Source organism: Galleria mellonella, unplaced genomic scaffold (assembly GCF_026898425.1).
Source record: "Galleria mellonella isolate WM207_F2 unplaced genomic scaffold, CSIRO_AGI_GalMel_v1 utg312, whole genome shotgun sequence".
NCBI classification, from domain to species: Eukaryota; Metazoa; Arthropoda; class Insecta; order Lepidoptera; family Pyralidae; genus Galleria; species Galleria mellonella.
This window is the reverse complement of record NW_026442074.1, coordinates 3,347,762-3,372,974: the sequence shown is the minus strand read 5'-3', so window position 1 is coordinate 3,372,974 and position 25,213 is coordinate 3,347,762. Positions and strand designations below refer to the sequence as shown.

Below are 25,213 nucleotides of genomic sequence, written 5' to 3'. Positions count from 1 at the left end.
CATTGTGGATTTAACTTCGAATTTCGCGATGAGCGATACTTAGAGTACAGATCTACAAGCCTCATCACATGAGAAGGATATTAATCTACAATTATTGGGATGGTTTTAATCTTAAATTTTATTTGTCGTTTCCTTTTTCTTGCGCTAATATAATATACATTATTCGCTAAGTAGCTTTTTACGACATTCTAAAGAGAAAAATAAACAATAAGTGTCATCACGTGGATGATTTATCAAGACTTCAATTATTTAAAAAATTTGCAAGACAATGTAATTCTACAAACTATCACCTTTATCGGTTTGTTTTCCAAACAAAAAGAATTTACTATTTTCTAGTATAGCCCAAATTATCTTAGATCTTTATCACCACTTACTATGAGATAAGATCAAGCATAAATTCATCTTAAAATAAAAAAATACCCATTTTAAGTAGAAAAATTAAAACATTACCTTAATTTCGTCCTGCTTGTTGTAGTAGAATATAGAAGAGAAATCAACAGGCATGTAATGTCTACAGTCTATCAAATTGGACATGCCAAATCTGAACTTCTCTTCATTTGGAATGAGGGATAAGTCAATGGTGATGCCGCAGGGTGCGCAACAGTTGAGGGAAGTCTGGATAAAAGTATTGAAATAATTAATCAAGTAGATTTTGGACCACATATTAAAATACACAACTGTCCTCAGAAATTTATAAACTACTTCCAATAAATTTGTAGCAAATATGTATGGATTCAAACGATATTATATACATGCAAATCTGTTCAAGCATTTAAAGTTATGGTGGATTTATTCCACCTTCCACCACAAATTCACGTTTATACATTGACACTTTACACTCCTTTATTGAGAAGTTGTGTAAAAAGGGTCTTTAGATAGTTGCTGGCGCAAATCAGAGTATAAGAATTCATTTAGAGTATTTGAGAATGTAAAGTAACGAGATGTTGAAAGGAATGAATACAAAGAAATTAGCATTAAGTGATAAGATGAAGGAATGGTGGTTTAGCTTATGGACACAAAAAAGATGAAGACGACATAACTGAAACAGTAATGATTATAGAAAGTGGATAGATATAGGGAAAGAGGTGGAACTAAAACAGTTACAGTGATATATGATATAGCTAGGTCGAGAACAAAATTAAAAGCAAAAAACCCAAATCTTAATGATGAATCGATTTTGATGAATACTGTAAATTTGTGTTATTTTCACTAAGTTATCACAATGTTTAAAGGATACAATAAGAAAAAATTAACTCGGTAAGGATTGATATATATATATATATATATATATATATATATATATATATATATATATATATATATATATATATATATATATATATATATATATATATATATATATATATATATATATATATATATATATATATATATATATATATAGAATAATTTATGATGGTATTGATGATGATGATTTAATATTAATAAAATCTTACATTTCTTAATTTATCTTTGACACAACTAATAACGATGTCGCAACCCCTATCTTTCGTTGTTGTCAATATCATATCACCAAACGTGTGATCCCGGGAGTTTCCGATGTGGCGTTCTGTAACAATTATATGCGAATTTTATATATCTATTTAGAAGTTAAATTATTTGTTGTTTTTTGTAGTACAATTTGACTGTGAATAGTAAAATATGGATTATAAATAATTAAGTATGAATTGCCCAAACAATTTTACACAGTACCATCTTGTTCAAATTAAGCAGAACTTGTACAATAGGTGATATTCGATAACTTACATATATCTATACTTGAATCCATTTGTTAATACGTATATATTATGAAAAAAGAAAATTTTAAACAGTGACATTTGTATTCTTACTTATGAATCCAAATGTTTATTTTGCGCGGGAATCAAATACGCAACCATCAGTTGGTGAGGTAGAATGTTAAACCTCACACTACCAAGGACGTCAATACCACACGTCTGTCATTTCTGCAAATCAAAATTTTTATCTCCTGCATACTCATACAAACCTGGTATTTGAGGGAACAGTTTCCGTAAGTAGCGCTTCTTCCGGACATCGCCAACAGTGGCGAACACTTCGCAGCCGAAGTTTAACGCGATCGATATAATCGCTTGACCCACGGCTCCAGTACCACCGTGCACCAAGATGGACTTTCCTGGTAATAACTTGCATTTGATACCCTGTACGACAATTGAAACATTTCAAGTTAGCAGTGTCCTCGTTGAGATTTCTTATACAATATACATCGACGCCGGTCTCCCTGGAATTTATTGTGATTAGTTCAGGAACTAATCACAAGAAATTCCATGGAGACCACGTACACAGGGTGTACTCGACATGATGAGTCAACGGACTTGAGTTTATCCTCATCATTTCGTTCTCCACTGGCGGCAGGTATTATCATCATGGAGTACACTATCATCATCAGATAAAATGGTGGTTAACTTAGCAATACTACATCGTCATACATTACATGCGATTAATTAATTTTGCATATATATGTATTTCAAGATCGTTTGTTAATTACTTATTAATTCTACTTGTATCCATAAACTCAATACTTGAACATTTCATAATTTCTTTCAAAACAAGAAGTTATTTTGTTATAATGTTTTAAAGTTATATAAAGTTACTCACCAAACAGTAGAAGGCGATGGCATAAGCCAAAGGAACGGTAGCAGCTTCTTCGAGAGTCCAGTGAGCCGGTACTGGCCACAATAATTCTGGCACTGCACGCACTTTGGTCATCACAGCTCCAGTGGGTGATAAGCCCATTACCCGTTCACCACTAAAATTTTAATAACAGTTTGTTAAAGAAATTTAAATTCTTTACTGTGTATTTTTAGCCTGATTTTTATATCGGTATAGTTCAACTACCCGTCATAGAATTTGCTATATATATTGTATCTGGAATAGAGAAGGGCATAGATCTTTTTATCTTGGGAAATCAATATAATGTTGATCATGCAGATAAAGTTGTCAATAAACACAATTTAAATTAAATAGACATACGTATCAGTAACACCGCTGAACTCCATCCCGAATGAATTCGTGTTTGTTTTGCCATCATCCTTATCAGTAATTGCTGTTGCTTTTCTCAGATCATAATTGTTTATGCCAGCATAATGAACCTGTACGGAATATTAAATTATATTTAAAAATTCATTTATTGATAGAAACTATTGACAATACAACCCAGTATATAGATTAAAGTGTAGTTGGATAGTAAAAATAAAAAGATAATGATAGGAACATTAACAGGACAAGAAATATATATAGAATACCAAAGCTGTTTGACGTCAATGTCCAAGAAATGCTAGAAATCGGAACCTCTCAATATAATGTCGGAATAGTGAAATTACTCGCAAAACCTAAAAAGCTTTTCGGTTTTGCGTCTTCTCAAAGAACCATACTAATCAGATAACATGGTTACTATACACATTAGTTATTTGTAATGTGGATTATTACAATAAATGTTTCATTAATTCGTGTATGTGTTACAATTTTTCATGAAATGTGCTGTAAATTTTATTACAATGTCAAAAGGGCTAATAGCTCTTCTTTTAAGCTGATAAGAGCTGTCATATCGTTTAGTAAATAAACAACTACGTACCGTTACTGGTACTCCTGTATTTTTAGGTACCGACGTCTCAACCCAGTGCAGCGAGTTCAAATCTCCAAAACGAGAGATCTCCAACTTCACTTCACTATTTGCTCGAGGCTCTTCAATGCATGGTACATAGTACTCGCCACCCCACGCACCCTGTATAATATTGTTAAAAGTGTTAGAAGAAAATTTTGGGATTGTGTTTCATTATGATTCAATGAAATTACGACGATCTTCGTAAGCTATATCACACAGCAGAAAACTAGCTATTAGAAATTCTCAGTGTGGCTAGCCAAGGACCTAGTCTTTGGTTATTATATCCAACAAATTAAAAATCTAGATGCATTTTCTGAAAATAAACACAATAAGCACTCAAAAAATAATAAAGATATAGAATTTTCAAAAATCACTTACACTATTAAAAATATTAATTGCCAGATCCAATTCAGGCATTTGGTCTAAGCACTGACTTTCTTGTTCCTTGTTCATCGTCACTAAATATACTTGATTGCGATCAACATCCTTTCTCCATGATAAAATTAAATCTTTAAGTCCAGGAATTAGAGGGTACGTCGTTATTACTAACAGTTTGTGATTTGGAGGAATCGATGATCTGGTGGAAGTTAGCATTGGTATATCTGAAGGCGTACGAACTGATAACGCTGTGACTTGAGATTTCGTATCTGTTGGCCTCCATCTTGCTAATTCTAATCGCATAACTTTTGAATTATGTGCAGATACGACGTTGTAAAGTGCTGATGGGCGCACTTTACAGGTATTGTAGTGGTCTTCTAAATTTAAAATAAAGACGTCGCGTTGTAGAATTTGATATAGCAATTGGCATACCTAAAACAGAAACGTGTTATTAAATAGACAATAAAAATATAAACATTCTGAAGTTACATGTATAATGATTAAATCTTATAAAACCAATCATTTTAGAGATTTTTATAATATAGTAATCGACACAAGCAAGATTTGCTATTGTGTAACTTTGATTAAGGCTTAAGTAGTTAAAGAATCATTCTTTATCAGAAAACAAACCGTCTTGATAGATAGTTTTAATCAGACTATTATGAACATTTATAATCTAAATTAGCTCAACTATCTTCAATAGTGTTTAATTTTTATTTAAGATGTGTATCTATCATAATACTTAATATTTACTTACGTTTTCATCTGTTGATATGTTTTTTACTACGACAAGATCCACATTGTTCAAGAGTTCACGTTCCTCTGAAAGCTGCTTAAGCTCTATTTGTTTAAATTGTATAGTTACACCGGGCACATCACTAAGAATTTCTTTTATTTTATCATAGATAGCATGTACTTCTTTATCATATTTTATCTGTACTACATTTATGGTATTCTTATTCACATTCTCTGCTACTATTTGCACGTTAACTTGTAGTGAAGAAATTAACTGCGAACATTTAATATATAAATTATTATTTAATTAGTAGTTTGTACTGTATTCTACAAAATTATTATCTCTAAGAATTTCTTACACCATATACGAGTACAATCTTGTAACTTCATAATGTAAGAATTTATTAACAAATAACAGTATATTTAAAAAAGACAAAGTTTTAATAGAATAGATGTGTGTCTTTCTCAAAATTAGCAGATTAAGAAACACATTCTAAGCAGTCTCATTAAAGTAGTAATCCAGTAATACTTCCAATTTAATTATTTCTGATTCATTGCAATGCATCGTCTTTTATAATTTATTTTTGTTCTATTGGCTCATTGAATCTATGGCGTCTATTCGCGATATCTAATATTTTTTTTTCTTAAATATCTCCCATGTACAGACACCATCTAATTACAATTTTATTATATTAGTAAGTTAACATTAGTTTAAATAACAAGTACTACATTTAGATACTTACATCTACATTTCCAGTTTGGAATCTAGGCACAAACTGAAGAGATTTCAATGCTATATCATCTGGAACAACTGGTGGTAGATTGTGGAACCTGAGGGACTTTATTTTAACGCCACCACAACTAAAAATAAAAAATGACATATAGTTACTTTCATTTAATTAAAGTATACTTAGTTCGCAAAAATTCTTACGTATTTCAATTTGTATAATTAGTATAAAGTTAATTTAAAGTTTTAATATCTATTGCAGAAAAATTTTTAATACCCAACTCCATAAAAAGGTTAGGAGATTGTTTCAAATAAACTATCATAATAAGAAATAAATAAAAAAAATATGATGTCAATCTAATGAACTTTTTGTAACTTCTTTCTTGTTGTAACTTATATCACCTTACCTTACGTAATCGTATAGATCCGATAAAGTTGCTTTCATCACATTTTTATCATCTACTTTAATCATTTTGTCTGCGTGTTCATCAACATTGATCACCAGTGTTTGGATCTGTTTAGGTTGCGATACGGTTTCGTAGGGGTGCTTCAGTGTGCTCATTTGTATCAATCCTTCTATAAATGTCACCCAATTATTATTCCAAATTATATGACCTTCCGTGAATGTCTCGTTAACATTGTGGATACTACGGAATTGATCTCTGAAAGGCACAGAATGTACATTAGATACTTTTTCGTTTTAAATTTTGTTCCTAAAAATTTGTTAAATGTTACCTTTTGTGGTATTGAATGCTTTAATTAAATATAAAGTATATAATTTTTTTTAAAATCCTTTCTTGAATAATATCAACAATAGAATTTTCGTCACAAAATAAAATCTAATTCAGTAGTAACAAAATTAGTTTGAAATCAGTGAGAAATTTTGAAGATAATACTCAGCATAAAGATACTAAAAAAAATTATTATGAAGCCGGATAATATTTAAAAAAACACGACTGTTTTATAATATATTAATATTTAAAAAAACAATATTACTGGGGATGATGTAGATAAATATTCTAGCGACATCCCACACGTCCAAATATGTTTATGCAATCAGAAGTTATGGCGAAACAAAAAATCTCATGTACATGGACTCTAAATTATGCTCTTTTTCAAACAAATTAAAAAAGGAGGTTCTCATTTCGATTGTAAATTTTTATTATGTTTGTTATCTCATAACTGCGTCTGTACTAAGCCGATTTAGATATTTTTTTTTACATGAAAGAAAGATTGCATTAAAATTTTATCAAAATCGCTTCAATGGTATAGTTTTTAAACCAAAATAACTGGTTTTGCCAAAATAGAAGCCGGGTTTTTTGTGAAACACAATTTAATTATTTGAGCAATCATGTAAAAATAATATACAGACCTATAGAAATAGTCCCTTTCATATAGTATTTGGTAGATGTCCTCCGATTTCAGATAAACTTCCTTTGACTTTTCGGCTTCTTTAGCCGGCGTTGATTCAATTTCTGGCAAATTCTTTTTATTACCAGGTGTTTGAAGTGCAGCTACATCGCCTGTGGCGACTCTTGATTCATCATCCAAAACCTATATATAATAATAGAAGTTCTTAAATTATATTGTCAATTACGTATAAAAGAGCATTCTTGATAATTTTAATTACTTTACTAAACTAGGTGATTTTTTTATACAACTTAGAATCAAAAACAAGCTGACCATCCACCTGATGGAAAGTGGTAACTGTCGTCTATAAACATGAGCAGTACCATGGACATAATAGAGTATACTGTTTCGCCCATGATACCCCCCATGCGTTACCATTCCTGAGGACTCGGATGTTATTCCTCTGTACCCCGTAAATTCACTGCCATATCTCACCCTTCAAACCGAAACACAACCATGTAAACACAACTGCTTTACGGCTGATATCTTGCGGAAGTCCATATCACTGGTTATTTAAATCGAAATTCAGGTGCCCCTGGAAACCATCGTAGTCAGTTCCCGTCGATTCCAAAACAATAAATAAACTGATTTACTTTCTTCCTCACCTATTATTACTCGGTGGCATCTCGCCAGCGTATACAGATAGCGTAGGTAGGGTTACCATTCCATTATCATGTATTAAAAATCTTTATACCTATAATTTTACTTACATGTTCATATTTATCTATCATCGTACGGCTCGCTATCGACAGGGAGTTCACCCTCATGCCTTACAGCCTAAATGGTGGCGTACAACGCGGTTTCAGGGATGTTTTCTCCCACGAACACTCAGGTTATGGAATGAGCTTCCTGCCGAGGTTTTCCTAAGAGACTACAGCATGGGGTTCTTCAAAAGGGGGGTAAAGAGGTTTCTTCAAGGTCGGCAACGCGCGCGAAATACCTCTGGTATTGCAGGCGTTCATAGGCTACGGCAACCGCTTACCATCAGGTGGGCCGTATGCTTCTTTGTATAAAAAAATTAAAATTATATTCTCTAAAAGTATAAAAAAAATAAAAACTTATACAGCTAAAAGTTTCTATACCACAGATGTACCTCAAAATGTCCAGTGCCTCTATGCATTGCCACAGACAGCTTCAGATTTCTACGGTCGTGTAGTACTGGCTGCACGTAGAAGTTTAGATTGGAGAATTGTACAGATAACTCCTTTTTAGGCACACCAGTGGACATGGCGAGAGTGTCCCACACAGCTATGAGGGCCGCAGAGAATGGGAACAATGTTTTGTCTGCAAATTTTTAAAGAAACTATTGGTTGTAATACAAGGCCTGGTTTATTTGAATAGAAGTTTATTCACTTATATGTGTTATTTTAAGTTTTACTTGTTTTATATTTCTTCTGTGAATTTCATTTTTAGCAGTATGCTTCCGGCACAGAATGGGCCACCTCTTCCTTTCCCGTGGTTGTCGTTTGAGATGACTAAAAGGTTTTAATAGTTGAAGGTTGGGCAACAGCGTCTCTCTTAAATCATTACCAAAGCCAAACTGTGGTTACTAACTTGCTTGCCAAACGTGGGGACTACTAGCAAAACCCCCCAACGGGGAGCCTATGTTCAGCATTGGACAATTAATGACTGAAATGATGATTGCATTTGTGTCTACGACAGAATAGTTTGGTGCCCATCGCAGGATTCGAACGAAATATTGCAAATATATGTGAATATATATGCGACTTTTAAATAGGACCAGTTCTTCCCTATAAAATAATCTAACATACGTACGTAAAAACCCAGTCTCACTGCTTTATTGTTGCTTTACTGCTCGTTGCTTGCAAAAAAAAATATGAATGGAATAGAGGTAGATATTCTTAAAGAATAGATACTAAGGTTGAATGTAGAGGAAAGATTTGATCATGTTTTATTTGTAATGAATAAATTTTAAAATTATATATATATATATATATATATATATATATATATATATATATATATATATATATATATATATATATATATATATATATATATTATATATTTTTTTTTTCATTTAAGAGTTTCCTCTTGTCGGTGCAACTAATTCCTGCATCTTCTTCCAGCCAACTCTATCCCAGGCCATATCCTTGATCTCCATACGACACCGAGACGACCTAATGTTTTTTTTATCTGTCCCAAGTAGCAACTAATGGAATATATATACTACTCAATCAATTATAAAAATTCTTTCACATATAAGAAGCTACATTATCAGTGAGTAACATAAGCTATATCATCATCTTCCTACCCTTATCCCAATTATTATTTGGGGGTCGGCGTAATCTGGTTTTATCCATATTACTAAGGAATTTGGCTTATAGTTTTACGACAGGCTGCCTGTCTGAAATCAACGCTATAAGCTACATATTATTTTAAAAAATCAACCATGGCTAAGCCATGCTGGATCGCTAATATCAAATATATAAGAGCATGTAGTAAACTACGGTCTCTACTTATCCCAAAGAGAAAAGGCATAAGCTTATAACAGTTACCTCTGACGACATTTCCCTGAAGATAGTTGTTGTCGTCGTCGTGGGTGCTGTAGGAGAAGGTGCACGCGGCCGCAACGTTCTTGTCTGCCGTTATGAAGTATGGTATTCTCCTATGTAAACATAAAACTCTAATTAATTTTTATTTATTTATTTTAATGCATTTATATATAATATATAATTGTTACAATATTCTTATAAAGAGCAAATAAATAAACTCTGGGTATAGCAAAATTTAATCCATTGATTTATCTACACTAATATTATAAAGAGGAAAGATTTGTATTTTTGTGTGTATGTTTTGTAATTAATATCCTCAAAAACTATTTTGCCGATTTCAAAAATTCTTTCACCATTAGAAAGCTACATTCACCCTGAATAACATAAGCTATATTTATTGCTAGATATGATTAGGGATCCTTACTAAAACTTTAGTAACGTAAGTCGAGGTGTAAAACAAGCTATAAAATATCTTTCGTCCCGTGCGCTGCGGAAACTATTTGTGATAGAACAAAAGTATGTTCTACAATATTGAAGAAAATATCAATAACTATAAAAAACTTCGCGATACTATATGCCCAACTATTATCGTTATGTCACAATAACCACTTTTTAAAATGTTGTAAAAATGTCTACCCATGTAAAGCCGGGACGTGCCGCTAGTTACAAATATAGAGAGATTGCTCGCCGTATGGTCCCGGCATAGAATAGGCCACCATTTCATTGCAGTATCGTAATAAGCGACTAAGGGAACTAAATGGTAGAGGCATAGGCTGCAGTGTCCCTCTTAAAACATCTCTAAAAGCCTAATCCCAGTTGCCAAACCACCTGCCAAGCATGGCAACTACTGGCGAAACTTATGGCGAAGGCTTATATATATAGCGTCGGACAGTTAACGGCTGAAGTAATATAGACAATCTTTTCACGTTTATAATAAATAAAGCAAAAGGATCAAGTATTTCGAAATATGATACTTACCACGTCTCATTGTGAGCCCATTCCACTAAATGTGACAGATATGGAGTTTCAGTGGAGACGGGGAATTCAATCTTCGGATATAAAACTGACACGTTGGGACAGTAACCTGCCATGAAGAGTCTGGAATATCAAATATTTGGTAATTACATAGAGTCTATTAAACTCCTCTCACTCTATCTTTATTCCAGATCTCTTTTGGAGTTTGTCAATTCAAAAATTGTCACGTGCACATATTTACGTTATACGTACACTAGTGTAATTTTTTTTTTGTCTCGTTTTTTTGTGGTTACATTGTTAGTTTCTTACTATGTGAGTACATTTTACTAAGCCTACGATGCAAGTTTTTTAGATGCGATTTTTTATTCTTACCCCAACATCAAATATTTTTCCTACAAACTGATATGATTTCCAAGTTTTTTTATCCAATTACAAACTTATATATTTTTTCACTTCGTTTTACCATGTATTACAAAGAGAATGACGAAAAAAAACTATCCTTCCCTTGCTACTATTAGTTCATCTTACCCTCACTTTCTATTAACCCATTCCCTGTTTTGCCATCTTCTTTCATATGTTTTATTGTATTTTTATACATTTATACACTTTACAAATACCAAAACTGTCCTAAAAAATTACTCAAATTGTTCCAAGAATTAAATTTCTCCAAAATTTCACAAACAGAAAAATGTTTACCTAAAATTGTAATAAAAAACAAATATCCAATATGGCAACACTGATACGAAAAATACTAACTTGCCAATCGCCTCAAGTAAGAAGAGAGCGTTATCAGCATGTCCGCGTTTGGTGAGCGGTATATTGATACACGACGGTGACAGAGAACGCTTGAGGATCGCCTGCAGCAGTCCATGTGGAGCGACCTCCACTAGCACAGCGTTCGACGGTATCAGGCGAGCTGTCTCTTCAAACAGTACTGGATTCTGAAACATATATGTATTTCAAATAAGTCTATAGATAAATGTTTCTTTTCTTCATTATTATGAACGCTTAAATAATAGTAATAATATACTTTATAGAAACAAATATGTAGGTACACAATTTAGTTATCAGTTATCAGTATTGTTAGTATTATAAACACTATGGCCGTGTGGTCCCGATATAGAATAGGTAGGTCGGTAGGTAGACTTGATGCATTGTAATAATGTAGCTCTGAACAGTAGTTAGAAATGACATGATAAGTATGACAGCAATTTTACGCTGATGTCAAGAATTAGTTACTAGATACTTTTGAAACAATCTAATATCTAACGCATTTCTAATTGCCGTGTGATCCTGGCATAAAATAGACCATCCCTTCCTTTCCTGTGGGTGTCGTAAGAGGCGACTAAGGGAACCTAATGGTAGAGGAATAGGCAGCAGCGACCCTCTTAAAACATCTCTAAAAGTCTATCTGCGGTTGCCAAATAATCAATATGGAAAATCTTCCATATTAGTTATCAATCTCCAACCGTTATTTAGTTCATGCACATATAGGCAGATAATTACGTACCAACAAATTGTTAGTGTGGTATTCAGCTGAAGAATATTTCGCGGCAGGTTCACCCCACTTGTCCTGCGGCACTGATGTGGACACCCAACGCTCGCTGCGGGGTTTCGGCGACGTGATGACTTCAGATAAATACTTCAGTAGTCCGGGTCCTGATAATGAACAAAAATGTGAATTCATAACTTGTGAAGCTGTGTACACAACGGCAAAATCTAAATTAAATAATCAAACAATCTGTGGTCTGGGGGTGAAATAGCAAAATGAAAGGATCCGGGAAAATGTCAGTAAGTATCAAGGAGTCAATAAAAGTCTCATGTTAATTTCTTTTTCGCTTTTTGAAATTGCTGTGTAGAATGGGCATAGAATGGGCCACCTCTTCCTTTCCCGAGGGTGTCATAAGAGGTGACTAAGAGAATCTAATGGTCGAGAAATGGGTAGTAATATCCCTTTTTAAACATCACCAAAAGCCTAACTGCGATTGACCCCCAATGGGGAAGCCTATGTTCAGCCTATGTTAACAGTTCATCATCTAATTCCGTTCATAATCGTAAAAAATCTGTATATTTTAGACTAAACTTACCAGCTTCAGCGATGTATCGCGAATGGTACGCGATGTTAGAGCACGGGACCTCCTTGGCGAAGATGCTTTTCGCCGTCAACTGGTCGACGAACTGTTTCATGATCTCAGCGGGGCCTGAGATTGTGCACGAGTCAGGGCCGTTATGGCACGCGACTTGAATTTCTGGGGGACAAATGTCTTTGACCTAAAAGAAAAAAGTAATTAGCATCTTTCCTTTACTCTCTCTCTCTCTCTTTCTTTTTCTCTTTTAATTAATGTAACATTAAGATTATTATTAGAAGCGACTTACCTGTTCATAGCCAATGCCAACAGCCGCCATGGAACCTCGGATAAATGGAGTCTGTACAGAGACAAGACCACGGCTGTATGCCGACAAAATCATTTCCTCGGCAGTGAAGCAACCGTCAGCGTACGCGCATCCCAACTCTCCTACACTGTGACCTATGGAGATATATATATTGTAACATTTTATTTTTTTTTCATTTTGCTACAAGAACTTTTTATCTACTCCGCAAGTGGCTATATATTTCTGTATAGGACCCACCATTATTATAAACATTTCATAGTTTGTTTCAATAAAACGTAATGAAAATAATAATCAAGTTTGATTGAAATTATTGCAGAAATGCTCTCTAAATGATTTTTTAATGGATAAAGATAAAGTGATGTATCGGCTTATGTTAACAGGAATACATATAACGGCGAGGCACCAGTGGAGGATGGAATGATGAGGACGAAATTAGATCAAATAGCGCATCATAGTGAAATACGTATTAATCACGATGGTTTCCAAGGATGTTGACTCCATGTTGATCTGATAGATTATGTTGTTACGTCTACTATGGCAACTAGTATCACCATTATTAACAATCCTTCCCTCTCCCCCAAATTAAATAAAATTAGTTACAAATCGAAACATTCAATTAATTAACCGATTGTTTAATTGTACTATGGACGTCAGCAAACTGCCTTATGGTCGGACTAATTATTTGTTAATTTACATTTCAATTGAACTCTATTGAAGCAAACTTCGCTACCAGAGAACTTTCAATTGTTCAATTGTTATTGAAAATTTACAAATTCCTACGTTGCCCCACCTCGGTGTGATCTCTTTGTAAGAGTAATAAACAATTACCAATAATATTGTCAGGAACAAAACCGAGCTCCCGTAGGATATCAGTGAGACCGATCTGTATGGCGGCAATCCCCACGAACGAGTTGAGGATATTGTCGAAAGTGCTCTTGTCGGTGGACGTAATTATATCCACGATATTCACACCCTTCGGTTTTAACGCTCGGTGGCAACTGTAAAGGAAGACATTAAATTAATTTATATTATACATATAAAAAAATCTAATCTTAAACTAAACAAAGCCTAAATAGATAACCAGTAGACAGAAATGTGTCTAATTTTATCTTTATGTTACTTTTTTTGCGCATATCGTATATGTGCATTTCAGAAGTAGAAATTTTAAATAAAATAGACAAGTTCTAGATATCGTATCAAGATAAAACAAACACCAGATTTTAAGTTAGACCTTCAGGAACACAACAGGAATTCAGGAACAAAAACCGCATTCAATTTAACGGCTTAACCAATAACTATGAAATTTAGTATAAATGGAGAAAGACATTTTATCCCAGTCAAAAAACATTCCAGTCACGCGGACAAAGTCACCAGTAAGAGCAAGATTTGATTACGTTAGTGTAAGATGATAATTTTTTACCATAATTTAAAATCCAGTTGCTTCTGTCGTGACAAAATTAATATTAAATCAACAAGAGAGTAAATCCTATCAATTGCAAGCAAACACTGTAAATCGCATTTGTGTGTAATTCGCAATACAGTACACTAAGTTGGTTTGAAAAAGCAGCAGCGTAAAATAAGAAAATTTCGTGCTGCATTGGTTTGGGCTAATTAGACAAAATCAGGAACTGGATGAAGCCTAGACTGTATTGATCACATGGGTCTTGTGCCGTTTAAGGGATAAATCCCTTAACTCATGATGCAGATGCAATTTGTATAAACAAAGTGGATGAAACGAGAGACGTAAGTGTTCACGACATAAAACCTTTTTGCATTGCTTATTAAAATTATAATGACAAATAAAAAAAATGAGATGATAAAATTCCAACATGGCGTTTTATTTACATATCTTCCCGATCTAAATTATGTTTTATGCAGTAAGAGTACAGAACGATGCCTTTGGCACTTGGTTGTCATAATTATTAGAATAGTACCAACTCACCGTTCTATGGCCGCTGCGAATATCGGTATGCGCATGAGTTGCGTGCCCATGCCGGCCCACTGGGAGCCCATCCCGCTGTACACGAACCAGAGTGGTCGGTTCGCATCGTCGAAGTACTCCGCCTTTTCCACCCGTGTGACTGTCTTGTTCTCTTCATTTGTGTCTATAATAATCAATATCGTCACCATCATATTAGCCATTATCGGTCCTCTACTGAGGTTTGGGTTATAGTTGAGAGTAACTATTAAAATAAAGAAAAAATAAAAGCCCAAACACCATCTGCATAGGTACCATTGTATTTCTACCACCAAATGTCTATACTTACATAGCTATATTTCGGTCTGAAGGATTGGATATGACAATAACATTACTGGGTACGGGAGCATAAGTCCTTAAAATGAAAGTAATTAAGGAGTAATATAAATAGGATTCTTTTAAATGGCACTTTTCATAAAATAGTCAAATTGTTTCAAAGGTTAATATCATTCTCTTATTCTCTTATTTTGACTGATATCCACTAATGGCTCCTTCAAATGTATTTGTATAATGGTTCTGTGAAATGTTACCAAGAATGATGTATCCTCTTCCCAAATGTCCCGAGATCTTGGTCCGATGTATGTTGTGCAAGAGAGCCAGTTGCTCAGGGTCGACGGGCCGCGACTTCAACTCATCCATGATGAGACGCACGCCGGTATCCTGGCGCGCTGATATCGTCACCAAGTGCGGTATGTTAGACTTGTACCGGTTCAAATCCTTAAATATTAATATTTCATATAATTTTACAAGATGGGCGGCTCATCCATCATACTCGACTATTTGTGGCGACTGGTCTGCTCATGTTTGTACACTCATAAAATTTTACTAATAAATGTGAAAATGAGTTTGTTTATTTGTTACCTCTTAATGCCTTAACCAATTACTGTGAAATTTGATAAATATGGGATATAGACAGGTAAAGGCTGTTTTATATCCCGTACAGTGTAAAAAAATCAAGTCACACAGTCCAAGTCGCCTAAAAGGCATAACAAAAAAGGCATTAAAGTAATTTAAATACATCGTTCAATCCCTTTAATTTTATCATTTTTCAAATAATTGTCATTTAGTTACCTTGGGCTTGTATCGTCCATGAAGTATGAGATGCGCATTCACTCCAGTGACTGAGATGCCGTTGACGGCGACGTAGCCTCTGTTAAAAGGTTGATGTTCAGACACGATACGTATGCGTCCTTCCCTGATCGCGTCTACATCATCCCGCGGGGTCTCGTAGTGGAGATTGGCTGCCAACTTTCCTGTATGGTATCCTAATAAAACCTATAAATACAAATAAATAATAAAATATTAAAGTAGATTTTTTAACTAATGAAAATGGAAATATAACTCCATTTTTGTCACTATACTAAACACTAAACTACACTCTGTTATGTTCATAGTACTGCTCATATCTATAGGCGACGGTTACCACTTTCCATCAGGTTATCTTAGTTGTATAAAATAAAATTATATGGCGTAAACGCTAGAAGGATTCCTTAGCTGTAAATGATAGATGAGAATTTACCAGTTCAGAAAACTTTGATTACTTTTGATGTGCTAGTTGTTTTGTGTCATACAGTATTTTTAGATTTTCGAATTATGTTAAATGGGACTATTCTACAATTGGAAATTAACAGAAAAATGTCCATGTGTTAGTATGGGAGCAATGCAAATTATATATAATTTCTGATCGTTCTTCGATACAAGTTCCTTAGCAAAAATATTCACTGTCATTGGCAACATTTTAAATTTCCCAGACTTCTTCGGAAAACCACGCTATGCAGCCAACATGCAATCAACTCCCAACAACAGTTTTGCGGAACCGATATAATATTGAAGCCTTCAAGAAAATACCATATTCCATCAAGTGAGCTAGTGAGTTAACTGTCCACTGCTAAATATAGGCCTCCTTCTTATTCGGAGTTTTGCCAGCAATTACCACGCTTAGCAGTTTGGCAATCACGTTAGATTTTAGACTTTATTGACGTTTTAAGAGGGACTCTGCTGCCCATCTCTCGACAATTAAGTTCTCTTAGTCGCCTCTTACGATACCCACTGGAAAGAAAGGGATATCCCATTCTATGTCAGGGACCATGCGACATTATTCTGTATAAAAATAATATAATACTCACCTTTGTGATTGCTGATATCCCGGTAGCAGCCTCACAGTATCCTATGTTGGACATAACACTGCCAACTAACAACGGGTCCTTCCTGCCCTTGCAGTAAGCCTCGTCTATAGCATCCAGCTCAGCCTTATCGGCTTCCAGGACAGCTACAAAATTAATGGTTATACATTTATTTATTGGTATATCAATAGTAACTTCAAGTAGCTTCAGATACTGTTGAGAGAGTTAGGCTTTAAAAAATAGAATCCAAAATGAGAATATCTTTAGCAGAAGCACAGTATCCTCAAAATTCCGAAGACTCTGCGGTTCGAAGCAAAGACAACAACAAGTTTTTGAAAAACAAACTTATTTACTGAATAAGTATTATCAATATTCCTATTAGGTACTTATAACTATTTAAAAATCAAATTCATACCTGATCCATGAGCTTCCACATATTCGATATCAGTGGGCCGTATATTTGCTTCCTTACAGACAGTCTTCATAAAGTTAGAGGCGAGAGTTGTATCACGGAAGAAACCATACTTCGGGCCCGATACACCCTCGAGTAAACCGAGGTATTCATTTTTAACATATAATAGTTCTCCATAAACCCTGAAATATACAGGATATTGGTGTTACAAGTGAACTATAATGACCACATTTTTTTATGCAACTTAGAATGGCAAACAAGCTGTCGGCCCACCTGATGGAAAGTGGTAACCGTCGCTTATAGGCATGAGCAGTACCATAGATATAACAGAGTATACTGTTTCGCCCATTATCATGGCAACGCATGCGGGGGATACCCCGTTCTGAGTCCCATTCCTGAGGACTCAAGCGTTATTCCTCTGTTCAATCTTTAATCTTAAGAACGTACTTTACCAGACTGAGGGAGGAGGCTTTGTAGATAAATTCTTGAGTTTCAGTTTGAGGGATATATGACAGTGAAATTATAAGGTACACCTTAGTCTTCAGTAATGGCAACGCATAGGGTGTATTCTCGGCGAAAAAGTATACGCTGTTATGTTCATGATACTGTTCATGTCTATAGGCGACGTTACCACTTTCCATCAGGTGAGCCCTCACCTTGTTTGCCATTCTAAATTATATATATAAAAAAAATATTACCTCAACGCATCCTTTGCTCTTTGAAGGAATAAAACATTAACGGCCTCTGATTTTGAACAGCCACACGCGTGTTTATCAAAAGATCTTGTTTTGCCGTCCATTGATAAAGTCATTATTCTGAAAAAGACCATGAAAATTTTTTATTAATATAACTTATTGCCCATACATAATATTTTCCAAAATTGCTACCTAATTCACTCGAAATACTATCTAAATGCAATGCGAATAAAAAATTTAACTAAACAGAGAAAAGTGTGTCCCCATTATTACTAAGTTTTATTATTACAACCTGTTGTACATGAAATGACAAAATAGTCCTTCGAGCCGGATTGTATTTTTTACTTATATTATTAACGATTAATATAATTTATTACCTTCCGTAATGGATGGAAGACTGAGGATGAAGACACAAATGAGCACCTCCCACAATAGCCGCCTCGCAATCTCCTCTAGTCATAGCGAGGAATGCTTGTTCTAAAGCTGCCGTAGAGCTGCAGCAAGCGTCGTCCACTGCTAACGAAGGGCCCTTGGCGTTAAGCCAGTACGAGATGCGGTTTGCAAACATACTCTTGTTGCATCTGAATGAAAACGCAACAATCTGTTATAAAAAAATATATAAAAGCCGAAAAATACCAAGCTACGTTGGTTAGAAAGCATTGATAAAGGGCTATGACCGGCATGAGCCAGGGACCTCCAGTACATGGCCCGACGAGGGAGACCGTGGTAGTTTTAGCCAGTAGGAATCCGGCAGTACCTATATGCTTCCCCCGGAGCGTGTGGGTTTGCATGACGCATTTACCCACATTAAAAAAAGTATTGATTCTTGGCTCGAGTATAGAGAATAAGGACGATATTAAATTCAGTAAAAATAAATTTAAAATACGTTCATACCCAGCGATACCAAATCCAGATCTTGCTTTGGCAACGTAAAAGGAAGATTTTTCAGTTTCCGAAAAACAGGAGCCAACGTACACTGCAACCTTTCTTCCAGAGAGATGTTTGGGGCTCACACCTATAAAAAATATCTAATCGCTGCAAATTGTTGTTTATTTATACAATTTCAAATTAATTCATTCATTCAACTGTCCGCAGCTACATAAACATAAGCATCCCTCTTAGGGGTTTTTTCCAGTAGTTGTCACGCTGGCAGGCGGATTGTGAACCGCAGTTAGACTTTAGACATGTTTTTAAGAGGGACGATGCTGTCCATCCTTCGCTCTCTCTTAGTCGCCTCTTACGACACCCACGGGAAAGGAAGGGGTAGTCTATTCTTTACCGGGATCATACCGTAACTTTTTAATAGGGTACAACATTTTAAATCCTGCAGTAGAAACGTTAAAAATAACGATTTAAAAGAGCTTGTAAAGTACGAGTAGTATATTTTATTAAAGACTAGCTGTATCTCGCAGTTTAGCTCGCGTAAATCAGTAGGTAGATAAAGTGTCCTGCGTGCTAAGTTAGGTATGCCGTACCAGTCTACAAAGGTTAACTCAAATCCATTCAAATTTTCTCCGTGAAAGAGTAAGAAAAATCCATCCATTCATCCTCACAAACTTTTATATTTATAGAATTAATAGGACTAGTTGTATACCGCGGTTTCACTCGCGTGAATTAGTAAATTAAGCTTCCTCTGTACTAAGTTAGAATATAACCTACTTTGTGTATGAAATTTCATTCAAATCCTTCCAGTAGTTTTTGCATGAAATGTAACAAACATCCATCCATTGTTATAAACTTTTGCATTTATAAAATATTAAACAGGATGCCCAGTGGGGTTTACTTATATTGTAAAAAAATTCATTATCATAAGGACAATGGTAATTAAAAACGAATTAAAAATGGGTAGTGTTTTACGTAATTATGTGCAGATTAGTATACATGCATAAACAATCAGAAATTACGATAACCTTTGTACATTAATTAGTACATATTTATTAGTAATTTAATAAGTAATTCTACACGTCTTTTTTAAGCAACTTAGAGTAGCAAACAAGTTGACGGTCCACCTGATGGAAAGTGGTAGGCGACCTACAGACATGACCAGTACCATGGACATAACAGAGTATACTGTTTCGCCCATGATACCCCCCATGCGTTGGCATTTCTGAGGACTCATGTGTTATTCCTCTGTACCCTGCAATTTCTCTGCTATATCCCATCCTTCAAACCGACACAATTGCTTCATTCGTCTTGCGATCGTCTATCATTATACGATTGAGTTCCACGAAAAATCCACTTTCGTCGTGGCTAAATCAATTACTTTGATTTAGAACTAAATTACTAAACCGATTTGGATATGGTATTTAAGGAATGTATATGGGACTAATCGAAAATAAATGGTAAATTAATATACGAGTAGGTTATATTATAAAACAAATCGACTTTACGCTACACTCCTAGAGATCGTCGTGGTTAAATCCTGGTGAATTGGTCATGATGAGCTAACAAATTTGACATCATTCTCGCCTTTTCTCCCACATTAGTAGCTTACCAGCTAAATCAATAGTATAAAAGTATTACTATAAACACTGGGAGGAAAGGGATTGTTAGCATTTCAGTAACGGAGCCGAATTTTTCACTGTTATCAGTATACCCTATCAGGTCGGCCTCTACGTGGTTCCCTGGAAACCATCGTGCTTAATTCTTGATGAAATTTGTCATGATAGTCTAACTTGACCTACTTTTATCTTCCCCCATCATCCAACTGATGTCCCACCAGCATGTACCGACAGAAATTAAAAAAAAAATCATAAACACTGGCTCCCTCGTTGCTAACCCACGTTACGAGCTCCATACAATTGCTATTAACTTACCAGCATCAAAAATGGCCTGATACGCTTGTTCCAGCATGTTTCTACTCATCACATCCATGTTGCACGCAAGCCGAAAATGTACTTTGAAGAACTGGGCATCGAAACGTTCCAGATGAGGAATCTTGCCGGTATGATGAGCGACTTCTGGGTGATTGTATGCCCATCGCATATTTTTATTGGATATCGGATTTATCTGATGGGAAGAATTTAAAATATTATTTAAAAAAAATGTGAATTACTATACTACCGGTCTTATGGACGTCACAATGCTACAATATCTATGAATATATTTTGTTATGCAACTTAGAATGGCAAACAAGCTGATAGTCCACTTATTAAGTGGTAATCATCGCACAAAGAGGGGAAAGGGATTGTTACTGATGAAGACTGAGAATCCCATTGCTAGCAATATACCCAACCAGGTCGACCTCCTCGCGGTTCCCCCTGAAAACTATCATGGTTAATTCCTGATGAATTCATCATGATGGGCTAACTGGCCTGTTTTCATTCTCATCTATCACCCTTCACTGGTGCTCCGCCAGCGTATCCCGTTAGCGCAGGCAGGGTTACTATTCCATTTTCTCTCATAAAAAAAGCCATTGCACAGATATGAATGACAGAATAGAATAGTAGAACTATGCTGCCCATTGTAAACTCCCTTCATGAGTTGCCATTTCCGTAGACAATGGTCTTACATCTCCGTACTCTATAATTTCATTGCTACATTTCGCCTTTCAAATGAAAATAGTTACAGCCACGCAAGCGCAGCCCTGCAAGGACAGAAGCGTCCAAGCAAAGTCTTCTTCTAGTAAATTCCTCTTTCCATCCGATAAGGTGTGGGCTCGTTTCCAGTTGCGAAAAAAATATTCACATTTTACCAGAGGGAGTATACACTGTTATGTCCATGGTACTGCTCATGTCTATAGGCGACGGTTACCACTTTCCATCAGCTTGTTTGCCATTCTAAGCTGTATAAAACAAATGATACTCATACCTTATTGTAGAGTATATCGGAGAACTCCTTGATGTTATGCGCGGAGGGATAAGCTCCGGACATGCCAGAAATAACGATTCGATCGCCATCTGATAACGGAGCCACTTTCTCCGATTGAATCAGCGAGGGTTCCTGAGGTGTAGGCACCATCTTCGTTCTGAAAAAAAAAATTAATAGATGCTGCTGTTTTTCTTTTTTAATGGATAATGATGAAATAGTAACCCTGTTAACGCTATCGGTTTACGTTGGCGAGGCAACTCATTTAACCCATCGTGACGAATGCCACAAGTATTAACTACGATGGTTTCCAGAAAGAACTATGTAAAGTAAAATATTAAAATATTGAGAATAATTTGTGGCAATGAATTAACATAAAAAATACCATAAAGTAGATACTACTGTAAGACTCTCGCTAAAGTTCATATTTCGAAGACAGAACTCGGGTTATGAATTCGTAATTTTATATGTTATCACAATTTTAATATTTTTTTTTTAAATCGATAAGGTACTGCAGTATTGGTTCCATATTCGTTTAGTCACTATTAAAATAGCTGTTTTTCTGCAGGATAATTCTCCTTGATGAGTAATCAACAGAAGCATTTAACAGGTAAAATTTACGCCACAAATATATTTCTTTACTTCAATTACATTTAACACATATTGAAGAAAATAAATTAGTAGAAACCCAGATATTTACCAATACCTATATAAATATTTACTTATACGTAAGTACTTATTATCAGCTTTTCAGAATAGAAAACTTATGCAAACTGCAAATAAATTTAGTAATTTTTTAAATTAATTTTAAACAAAAGATAGAATAAACAAAAGCCGATAAATTGAAGTATTATATTTACCTTCGAAATAAGAGAATAGAATATTTATATTATTTAGGAATCGTATAAAAAAATTGATATTCGAAGATTGATCTTCGGTCCGTAGAAAACTTATGTAATACACAAATAAATTTAGTTTTTTCTTTTAATAATTATAAACAAAACATAGAATAAACAAAAGTCGATCAACTAAAGTAGTATATTTACCTTCGAAGTAAGAAAATAGAGTAAAGATATTATATAAGAATTGTTTAAAAAAAAAATGTAATATTCGAAGAACAACAGTCCGGTCCGCCACTACCACAGAAATAGCGGTTCCACGGAATATCCCTCAAGCTATATACGTATGTACATAAATACAATGTCAATTTCAAGCCATTTTTAAATTTCAAATAGGTAATGTAGGAATACACTAGCATAAATTACGTATTTAATATAAAAAAATATCGACTCTGAACAAGGTCATGACGTATTATGTTTGTTATTTGAGGGAGCAGTCAAGAGTTTCCTGTAACTCCTGGAACCGGTTTGAATGTAGAAGAGAAAAGTAGAAAGCAATATATTTAAAGATTACCGCGTAATCCCGGCATAGAATGAGCCATTTTTTTTTTCTCGTGGGTGTCATAAGAGGCGACTAAGGGAATTTAATTGTCTAGGGGTGCAACGGGGGTAGGCAGCAACGTCTTTTTTTAAACATCACCATAAAACTAACTGTGTTTGCCAACCTGACAGCCAACCATGGCAATTACTGGCGAAAACCCCTCTTATGGGGGAGGCCTATATTCACCCGTGGACAGTTAACGACTGATATAAATTAATGAATACGTAAAGATAGAGAGCATTGACACTTAACTCTCTCTCTGCCTACCCTATAAAAACTATGGTGTAAGGATAAGTAGATACCTGGTTATCACCTACGGTCTCATTACAACTAACAACAATAGAACGGGATAAAGATAGTCAGTAATGGGGACTAGCGGCCCATTACTAACAATATATCACATCGTCATATCGACCTCCACACGGTTCCCCCTAGAATCGTCATAGTTAATTCTTGATGAATTTGTCATGATGACATGCTTTCATCCACACCAAATTTTTTCTTACTGGTATCCCACCAGCATATACCAATAACGCAGGCGGAGTTACGATTACATTTAAATTTCATTAAAAAAAAATAACACAAAAAAGGAATCTAGGATTTGTTCACTTCACTTAATTGCACTATTCACTAGCGTTACTTCTATTTTTTTTTTAATTGCATTATCTTTCCTGCCAAAATTACATAAACAAATTGTAATATTAATAACATAGGCAAACAAAGGAACTGAAAGATTGTTAAAAAAAGATTTTTAATAATTTCCATTTCTTCGTCTGTCTACGTATTATGCGTATTAAGTTTTATTATTAATTAAAAAAAAATATATAGAATAGAACAGAACAGAATAGAATAGCATAGATTATACTCTGTTATGTCCATGGTACTGCTCATGTCTATAGGCGACGGTTACCACTTTACATCAGGTGGGCCGTCAGCTTGTTTGCCATTCTAAGTTGCATAAAAAAAAGTCTTATATAATAAGAAATATACACGGCCCACCCACACATCGGGCATACAATTACATAAACTAATTCACTATTAATTTTTTCACTATTTCAATTTTATATTCCTTTTTATATTAACACATTGTGATTTGTTAATCTTTGTCGGGTGCCGATACGCCCGACAAAGATTATACGATACAGGTTCGTCTAGTGTGGGGCCCATTGTATCTTGTGTTTTTTGTCAAATAAATAAATAATAAAATATACATACATATATATTACAAGCATTACATATATATATATATATATATATATATATATATATATATATATATATATATTATTACGATTACTGTTTATGTGGAAACCTAAGTTTTATATTGAAATAATTTAATATATTAACTACATATGTCTGTGGCGGAAAGGGATTGTTAGTAATGGAGACTAAAAATACCATTGCTAACAATATACCTAATCAGGTCAACCTCCACGCGGTTCCCCCTGGAAACTGTCATGGTTAATTCTTCATGATGAATTCATCAGGATAGGCTAACTGGCCTGTTTTCATTCTCATCGATCACCCTTCACTGGTACTCCGCCAGCGTATCCCGTTAGCACAGGCGGGGTTACCAATCCATTTTCAACCAACAAAAAAAAATTAATATAATGACTGTATGTGTGTAATATCTTGTACTGCTAAAAAATTAAAAACTTACGTACCTACCATTTATTGTCATTATTACTTAATATTGCGCTATTAGTCTATCAATTGTTTATAATACTAAGGACATAATTAATTGACTTTTAATTAGTCATTTACTTTTTTAAACAACCCATCGGAATAAGAACACGTTCATAATTACTGTTATAATATCTTATCCAAATTTATTGGAGTGTATTCAATTCCGAGATTCTAGGAAAATATTGAAAAAAAAAGAAACGACATAAAGAAAAAGAAAAATTATTTATAGGTAACACAAAACTCGTAAACAAGTGTACTATTACATAATATAATAATAATAATCATCATCATCATATC

At 34.5% G+C, this 25,213-nt stretch overlaps 1 protein-coding gene across 2 annotated transcripts in view; it reads right to left on the bottom strand.

The window, feature by feature from the left end:
* LOC113513894 (fatty acid synthase-like) overlaps window positions 1-22,959 on the bottom strand; it is a 30,299-nt gene extending 7,340 nt beyond the window's left edge. The window contains exons 1-30 of one of the 2 annotated variants that reach the window (XM_052895933.1): window positions 22,837-22,959; window positions 21,794-21,950; window positions 20,800-20,992; window positions 18,878-18,998; window positions 18,361-18,564; window positions 17,987-18,103; window positions 17,292-17,470; window positions 16,880-17,022; window positions 15,825-16,028; window positions 15,284-15,470; window positions 14,718-14,880; window positions 13,604-13,773; window positions 12,758-12,909; window positions 12,469-12,652; window positions 11,892-12,040; window positions 11,138-11,322; window positions 10,385-10,504; window positions 9,410-9,519; window positions 7,984-8,174; window positions 6,853-7,034; window positions 5,888-6,142; window positions 5,497-5,614; window positions 4,776-5,027; window positions 4,019-4,450; window positions 3,611-3,760; window positions 3,010-3,128; window positions 2,635-2,785; window positions 2,006-2,177; window positions 1,458-1,570; window positions 451-615 (exon numbers count right to left, since the gene is read on the bottom strand). In XM_052895933.1, coding sequence (XP_052751893.1) covers window positions 451-615; window positions 1,458-1,570; window positions 2,006-2,177; window positions 2,635-2,785; window positions 3,010-3,128; window positions 3,611-3,760; window positions 4,019-4,450; window positions 4,776-5,027; window positions 5,497-5,614; window positions 5,888-6,142; window positions 6,853-7,034; window positions 7,984-8,174; window positions 9,410-9,519; window positions 10,385-10,504; window positions 11,138-11,322; window positions 11,892-12,040; window positions 12,469-12,652; window positions 12,758-12,909; window positions 13,604-13,773; window positions 14,718-14,880; window positions 15,284-15,470; window positions 15,825-16,028; window positions 16,880-17,022; window positions 17,292-17,470; window positions 17,987-18,103; window positions 18,361-18,564; window positions 18,878-18,998; window positions 20,800-20,992; window positions 21,794-21,943 — 5,031 coding nt within the window. In that variant the 5' untranslated portion in view covers window positions 21,944-21,950; window positions 22,837-22,959. Of the gene's footprint in view, window positions 1-450; window positions 616-1,457; window positions 1,571-2,005; window positions 2,178-2,634; window positions 2,786-3,009; window positions 3,129-3,610; window positions 3,761-4,018; window positions 4,451-4,775; window positions 5,028-5,496; window positions 5,615-5,887; window positions 6,143-6,852; window positions 7,035-7,983; window positions 8,175-9,409; window positions 9,520-10,384; window positions 10,505-11,137; window positions 11,323-11,891; window positions 12,041-12,468; window positions 12,653-12,757; window positions 12,910-13,603; window positions 13,774-14,717; window positions 14,881-15,283; window positions 15,471-15,824; window positions 16,029-16,879; window positions 17,023-17,291; window positions 17,471-17,986; window positions 18,104-18,360; window positions 18,565-18,877; window positions 18,999-20,799; window positions 20,993-21,793; window positions 21,951-22,650; window positions 22,725-22,836 lie in introns of those variants that run through there. The other variant, XM_052895934.1, reaches the window with a different exon arrangement.
* Between the last annotated feature and the right edge of the window lie 2,254 nt (window positions 22,960-25,213).